Source organism: Opisthorchis viverrini, assembly GCF_000715545.1.
Source record: "Opisthorchis viverrini unplaced genomic scaffold opera_v5_273, whole genome shotgun sequence".
Classification (NCBI taxonomy): Eukaryota; Metazoa; Platyhelminthes; class Trematoda; order Opisthorchiida; family Opisthorchiidae; genus Opisthorchis; species Opisthorchis viverrini.
In genome coordinates this window covers 302,476-310,873 of record NW_008751925.1, presented here as the reverse complement: position 1 = coordinate 310,873, position 8,398 = coordinate 302,476, and the positions used below count along the sequence as shown (strand labels likewise).

At 42.9% G+C, this 8,398-nt stretch overlaps 1 protein-coding gene across 1 annotated transcript in view; it reads left to right on the top strand.

The window, feature by feature from the left end:
• Positions 1 to 8,398, top strand: part of T265_09307 (hypothetical protein) — a gene marked incomplete at both ends in the record, with an annotated part of 30,778 nt that overhangs the window by 5,689 nt on the left and 16,691 nt on the right. The window contains one exon of the mRNA XM_009175336.1: positions 4,919 to 5,056. Within this exon, the coding sequence (XP_009173600.1) occupies positions 4,919 to 5,056 (138 nt within the window). The remainder of the gene's footprint in view (positions 1 to 4,918; positions 5,057 to 8,398) is intronic.

Sequence of the window (8,398 nt, the reverse complement as noted above, 5' to 3'; positions counted from 1 at the left end):
AGGTGAGTCTCTCGAAAGAACCAAATTAGTTTGCAAATGAGTGTATATTCGCTAAACAAACAAGTTCTTCTTCGTGATCGAAAACAGCACATATTGGCGATATTCCTCAAATAAACGTCCAAACTAAACCGAACAGCTCTTTTTTCACACTAGTCCCATAAGATTCGGGTTGTAAATGAGAGCTCTGGGTAATTTCCTATTAATGTTTAGGAAAAAACATCCTAACCCTGACAAAGGAGTTCGTATCAACAAAGACCGGAATATGAAATTCTCACAACAGACTTACAAGCACTTTAGTATCAGTGAGGTACCTGAAACCGCAAGAAGAAAAATAGTTTTTATCTACACAACTTGGGACCTAATATCATGTTCCTTATCTTCGTGGCACATGGCTACCGTAGCATCTTCCTTTTATAAAGAGCGCCTCTTAGACCACATGTGCATGGTCTCCTGTGATTTTCTGAAGAGCGGACATAGTACTTCAAAAGATCATCGGTAATCAGACCTTGTAGGCGTTCTTTAAGCAGCGAACAGTGCCATGATTTCTCGTGCTGTGTAGATTACATAAAATGACGGATCACATTTGGCCTGTTTGGAAATTTACGCCCTTGTATTTGCGTACACCTTACACTTCAGAAGACTGAAAGGATATACGATGGAGAGAAGCTGACTGATAAAGTGTCCTTCCCGGGAGAGATTTGAGTGACATTTGGTGGTCATTCTCGGTGATGGTAACCATGGAAGAAAATTCGCATACAACATGCAAAACTTCGTCCAGGGTTTGAGGCCTTTTCAACCTCTGTATCAAACCGGCATTCAACGATTTCTGGCCTCCCTATTTAGACGGTGAAATCAGCCCGGTTAGGGGTAGCCAAGTCCTACAGTCTCTGATAACTCAAGTTATCCAGAAGTCAATACAAGAGGCTTGTTCGTGGCATGAGTGGATCTAGGAATTTGCAACTGAGATTTCCTCCTGTGAGTGAAGCCACTCTATGCTGAAAAACCGAGAACCAATGCAGAGTTGATTCATTTTTATTCCGAATAACTAGGGAGATTCAAGTTCGTGGTCTACCAGCCAGTATTTAACGACTAAACCGTCTGAACACGAACGGCAGGTCGACCGTTTATATAACTTGGAAGAACGCTCCATGATGAACTCTTCCTTTGAACGAATTAAATGTCTACATATCTTTTGAACATCCAAATTTGAGGTTTCAACCACCCGAGGTACCACCGAGCATAAATCCTGTCTCAGAAGGGATGCATTTCTAGTTAGCATCTGTAAAGTAGATGTCTTTCAGTAGCATTTACCAAAATGTTGGCATATTGCTTGTAAACAATACATGGAGTTTCTATTAAATAATTTATAGTGTATTTCAGGTGTGGAAAAGGACCGTTGTGACACCTACGCACTGGATTTAATGTTCTTTTGTATTGCATCATTGTTTGCCTCTATGATTTGCTACCCTACAGGCAAGAATATCTCTTCCATGTGTGTGATTTTTTCGGTAGAAGTGCTGAAGCTTTGATAAGTTTGTTTTTCAAGTAGCATGTGCAACTTTTTCACCCTAGTAAGCGTCACCAGAAGTGTGTATTTGAAAAAACCCAGAGAGTTCCAAACCCTAGACATTTCGGCCAGGTTTCTGAACACCCAGCCGTTTGACCACGAACGGCTAATCAGCACTCGTCCAGACAGAATATAGGGCAATCAGGGAATTCACATCACATTATCACTCGTTGTTTGATTGGACCCTCTAGTGACAAATTCTCGAACAGAAGTTTCACTCGTTGTGTAAATTTTTCTACCCTCCAGCACATAGATTGTTGTGCGAGGAAATTTGTGATTTCTCCTTCGTCTTTACTTAAAATTAGAGAATGAAAGTAAAGCGTACTGTCCAACCAATCAAGATAGTATAATGCTAGTCTTTATAACAAAACTCAACCATCATACAGACAGTAAGATTTAACAATAGGGTACCATGGTCTTGATGGAGCACCGTAATCATAGGAACTCTGAGAACCCCCGCCGACTGTTTGGGGTAGTCCCTGAGGTTCTCTCAATCTTGTGTTCTACTACACAACCGATGATCTAAATTAATTTGCAAGCCAGTTTGTTGTTAACGAAATTAATCTGTGAAAACCTTGGCTAGGAATAGTGCACCACACTGAAACACAAACTTTGTCGATTTTCTTTGATACGCAAGGGTTAATTCCCACCACACATGATCCCCTTTGAGGATTATCATTTAAGTGCAATTAGATGGTGCAACAACTAGGTGTGTAGTAGTCAGTGGAGTGACTAGAACTTTTGAGCACGATCACCATAATGCTTTGGTATTAACAAAACAAGGATAAACAAGATCTTGAGAGCTAAAGTGAGCTTCCGAATGAGGAGAAACACCAGCACAATCTGTTCTTAGAACAATGAGGGAAGCTCGCATTATCATTACGCGGAATTCGTATAAGACGCCGCATAGGAGTGCCACCGCTCCTTCGGGAGGCATCACTTAAGGGTCTCTTCTAACTGGACAGTAGTTACCCTCCTTGGGACTTTAAAAATGGTCAGCCTAACGAAACTGTTTCTTAAAACGACACACTGCGCTAAGAAATACGTACTTCGCTCGTACCGATCTGTCGAAGTTTTGCAGTCAACACGCAAGTCCAACTCTCCACTACCCGAATTCGGCTCAAAATCTTGCGGTGAGCGTATCGTGCCCATTAATTTGTTGCGAAACGTAAACCGACAGCCTTGCGTTGAAAGTCTGCGACACAGTGTATCCACAGAATTGCTGACTGTGTGTCTCCAAGACCTTCCCTGATAGGCAAATTGAACTGCATGCGGCTAGACACGGGTTTTGTCCGAAAATGAGGCTTTTTTCTATTGCTCGAGTTCCCCGGTCACGAGCTCATTTTCATAGGCTCACAAAGTCGCAGGTTTCGCCACAGCCAATGTTCTCATATGTAGAGGAATGTGGAGAGTGATATTAATATTGACAGCTAACTAGATGAACCCGAGAAGTTCTGATAACAGGCTTTATTCGGTTTGGGTCTCAAGAGCAAGCGATACTATGAAGTAAGTTACCATAATGAGGTGTTGTGGTGCGTTGTTCATGCCGTAATGCAGCCCCTGATAGGTGAGTGTGGAGGATGTATGAATCTAGCTCGTATGTTCTCTAAACTGTCACCACCGTCCACCTCAGTCGATTGGTTTCGACTCACAAATTGCTAGTGACATTTCCAAGGTTTTTAGTTGCGCAATTCAACGCCAATGTAGCGAGCGTTGGTTCACTTAATTTGTACAGTATCTTACACTGTCAGCACATACAACATGAGGATGACATGGGAACACGGAGCGTCGTTTCTCACAGTATTTTCATGTCAAAATGCCTCTGTTTCTCTCGCTCTCTTTGTAAAATTGATAAGCTCGACTTGACATTGAGTCATGGTAGAATTGGAATCACTAAGTCCCCTTTGTCAATTTCATCCGGACAGCAAGAATACATGATTCGCGAGACGTCAACCTTTTTTCAAACCTTTTTTCTCTCACAATTTGTAGGTGCAAAACACGCTACCTGAGAGACAGACAGCAAATGTTTTACAACGGTTGATAAATCTAGGGTCATTTTCACCCGTTTTTTCACTTGTGATTTCTGGGCACTGAAGGCTGATAATCTACTGTCGCCTACTGTTTGCTCCCCAAATACTGGCAGAAAGATAAGGGATGAAAATCAAGTTACTTGTTTCAATGTTGCGCGGTCAATGAACCCGGAGACCTTGTGACTGACCCTAATGGGGGTGATTGCATCCCTTCGACCCTTAACAGACATTTGGAGGGCAAACCGCTAATCTGCAAGAGTCCCTGGTTTGACCGGCATAGGTTTAAAAGCAGCTACCTGTGAGGCGAATGGACCGGACGAACTCGGACAACTATGTTAGAGCATGATCTTCTTGACCTGTGACCTCTGTTTCTAGGCTGATACAAACTTATGACAGGTGTTTCTTTCTTGTCACCTTTGAGTGGGAAGCAGATCTTGGGATTTTTGTCCGTTCAGCTTAGGGTTACGGCGACATATTCAGCAGCGAATGACTGGACGCCTCACAATGAACTATTGTTTTGTGTGGACCCACTGGTCACTCTTGATGTGTCGTGGAACTGCCCATTGTTTATAGAACGCGATAAAGAGAAGACAGACAACCAAGAAAACGGCTGTATTGTCGGGTCGGGTCAGAGTTAGTGAGTAAATGTATATGGTGGTTGAATGACCAAATATGACCACTTTTTTGTTCGTTCTTGTCTAACCAATGGCGAAGCACCTGCCACGAGAGTTAGTGAGTAAATGTATATGGTGGTTGAATGACCAAATATGACCACTTTTTTGTTCGTTCTTGTCTAACCAATGGCGAAGCACCTGCCACGACCAATTTCATACCCGCTCCGCTGGTCGCATGCTACCAAGCCATGTTTGGTAAGCTCCGCCCGCGCACCTGCTATCCGAGACGTGTGGTGGCCGGTGATGTGCTGTTCTGTGTACATGAATTTTCGTGTCTGGATGCGCCCTGAGAAGTCTCATGAGATTCTGACGGAATATTATCCAAATACATTCACTTGCATACCCATTTAGTTTCGACAAAAGACTCACCTGGAACCCCGCTGAATCTCTCGTTTATGATTTTTTCAAGCAACTAAATGTCATGTACCAGAGCGCCTCAGGTTTCAGTTTCTACAACATTCAGGATATCGAAATACATAGCGTAATACACTACTCATAAGTTTGCTGTCGAAGTGCATTCATAACCTTATGAGCAACCTTATGAGTAGTTCCTTATATTGCTTTTACCACAAATTAGATATAACAGCAAGTCACAATATAAACTATTACAGTATTTTTTGCGTTTTCATTTCTTCTCCCATTCACAGGGACGAAGAAATCGAAGAAATCTTCCGTCAAATCGATAAAAACAAAAATGGAAAAATCGACAAGCGAGAATTGCAAGCTTTCTTCAAAAAACATGATAAAAAATTCACTGCCAAACAGGTAACAGACTACATTAAAAAGTGGGACGGAGATAACGATGGACAACTGACCCTGGATGACTTGAAAAAAGGATTATGCGATTCTTAAACTTTTCGTTAACAGGAGAAGAATCTGTCATGGTGGTCCATGTAAAGCCACTCTACAATATTATATGTTCCCGCTAAATTGTATTATGTCCTACTTCAAACTGCAAAAATGCATATATCTACGAGAAGATATCCGCAAAAAATTTCATCTGTGTATTCGTATATGATTGGGCTGTTTAAATTAGAGAACAACATGTACTCAGTAATATATAAAGCGTAACGCGCAGTGCACGGACTGATTCCATTCGGCCTGAATGTGTCTTTTTGACATTAGATTTCGAACAGTCTTCTTCCATCCCTTGAACCAGGCAAACTTGAGACTGTTCGCAGAACGCCTGGAAGACGATAGATGACAAATCTAACCAGTGCTGTCCTACCCAACCTTTCTGATGAGAAACTAATGTGGGGAGAGTGTAAAAGCGGTAGGGCAAAGTCACCCCCAGATTGGTCGCATATCATGGTCAAACTGAATGAGTGATTGCAAAACATGTTCAACCAGATTAGAGCAATGCGATCACATCGAGTGAACTCGGGAAAGCGGAACAGCCACAAGGTGAAGTCCAGCTGAAGCGCTTACTGTCACTGATATCCTATTTCAATCAGAATACGCACGTAGATCATCGGAAACTTGTGGGGCCATTCACCGCCTGTCAGGATGCATTTATGAGCAGTAGTTGAGGTCTGAATAAGGGCGTCTCTACGCCAGGGTCATTCATCTCTTTGATTTATCTCACGACGTTAATGCTGTATCTTGTTTTCCAGTCGTGTGGACTTAAAACAAGAAATCCAAGTACAAGCAACAGGAAGGAAAATGGCAGGTCTGGGGACGAACTGGGATCACAGATGTTTAGCTCACCGCCAGATGAGCTAACGAGAATGTTCGCTTATATATTCAAAACCCACAGCCAGTTCACTATACCTCTGCATATTGGACCAGCATTTGATAACTGCCAGTGGCCATAGGGAGCCCCTTGTATGACTACTGCAAGGGGTATAGGGTAATACCATCAGATACTTAGTGAGCGTTTGTCTGGTACAAGCCTCCTTTTACTATGCTTCACTAGTTCCCAACCATGAGATTCGAGTCTTCTATGATTCCGCGGTGCCTTCGTCGGATGTTTGTGAAGCAGCCCGTCGCTTTGTTCTGTTGGAAATACTTTTTATGGAGAAGCGAACAGTACGGCGCACAGAACATCGGAACAAACAGCGTATTTGGTGAGGTTGACCGGATAATTAGCTTTAGGTTAAGGATAAACTACATCGCCTTTGTTGTGCTGTTTAGCCAGATTAGTTCCACTCAGCTGTGACACACGTTCAAATCTATCAACATACTACCGGAATTAAATCGGGATTTTTTCAACCACACTCAGTTCAGGATTCTACTGAGTTGAGAATGTTTAGCACGTGGTCCTAATTACATAACACTGGATTGGCTATCAGAAGAGCTAACGTGGAAACTCTGCTCCAGACTCAACGAGTCTCAAGTTGTACCTCAGTGCGCCATATGATATATTTTCAGCTGATGAGGAAAAAATGCTATAACAGAAGACCTTTAGGCTGATCTCCACAAGTGGAGGTTGAAATTTATTGCATGCGCCTCTTCTCGACTTGACTCGAGACCATGAAAACACCCAAAATTAGATTCCCAAACTATTTTTGCTCGAAAGTTGAACATAGCGGAAACTCTAGTGAATGCGGGCCACTTCTGCCACTACTGCTAAACCGTTTAGCTGCTTTGTGCCAAGCTGTCATGCCACCTGAAAGAAGCACAAGGTATGAGATACTGTCAGGTCGCCCAGCCTGAAAATGGGTGGTCGGATTCAAACCACCAGTTTTCATTTTTGCGTTTTAACCAACGATCTATCTCGAGTTACTACCGATTAACTGAAGGCATTGTTAAAAGCAGTAAATGATCAATGGGTCGCTTTGAAGCGAACATCCTACTACACACATAATAGCCGGATGCATCACGATCACTCTCAGCATGATTATGAGCCAGTACATTTGTACTAATTTATGGTAAGCCGTCTTTCTGGAAGTGAGGACGTGAATCACTCAACATTTACAAATCTTACGTTATCCAGCCACAGTAAGCGGTACACTCAGACTGAGGTGGACAGGTGAGGATGGATACGCTGTCAGGTTATGAACGATTGTCTGGCACATGCCACAAGGTTGCTGATACCCCCAAAGATGTGGGTGCTGAGGAATCGTTTTCCCGTCTCATTAGAGTGTTTGACAATTCAGTGGCTACGTTTTCGAGGAAAACGCCGGTATAAATCTGCCTATTAGGATTTTGAAAGATATGACGTTGCCACGTACGAAAACTATCCATTTTGAATTGAGAAGTTACTCGCCTGGATGCGGTGTTTGGCCGTTTGCTGATCATGACACTATCACATTTTCCCCTCAGTTTTTGTCACAGAAGGGGTATGTTGTTGACATTTGTGTCATTACAACAAATGAACCTTATGTCGAGTTTCACAACACTCCACCCGTGCCAATCTACACGTTTCATGCACAGCATAATTGTCAAATTTTGTCAAAAGTCTCGGTCACCAACATAATTTACCAGCTCTATCGTAATCGTGGAGTCACTTACTTCTGTAAGACAAACTAGTGTCCATCTGAGCACGTGTCAGAGGATATCCACTTTATATCTTTTGGACATTAGCATAAATGCTTGCAAAAGTTCAAAGTACAAGCCACTATTTTGCGGCATTGGTTATCAGATCCTTACTGCGAGGTGATCCCCAGCTAGATCCCAAAAAACTGAATCCAAGGATTCTGCTGATTAGGAATGCTGTGTCAATTAAAGTTCTCAGCACAGCCTTGCGTGCGCAAACGCAAAATCTTTGGTTCCGGTGCATTTGATCAAGTTGACGTCTGCTTACATCCCCTTACAGCTGATGAGGGTAGATTAAATTTTATTAGAGTGCGGTGTTTGACTTCCACCTGTTCTGGAGCGATGCACGAAGAAGCATCCCATTGTTGGTAGTGTGAGGAGATTTGAGATTTTTGTGGAGATTACGTCCTATAAGTGGAGCCAATCTATGCTGAAGAGCTGAGAAGCACTGTACAGCTGTTTCATCCTTATTGGGAATCATCAGCATTGCGCATCTCACGAAACTCCGAAGAGTCCCGGATCCCGTGATTGAAGGATGAGCGGCGGTATATTCTGTCTAAGTGCGAGTTAATCACACTGCTGATCAGCCACTCGTGGCCGAACGGTTAAGGGTTCAAACTACTAGCCGGGAGGTCGCGGGTTCCAGACTC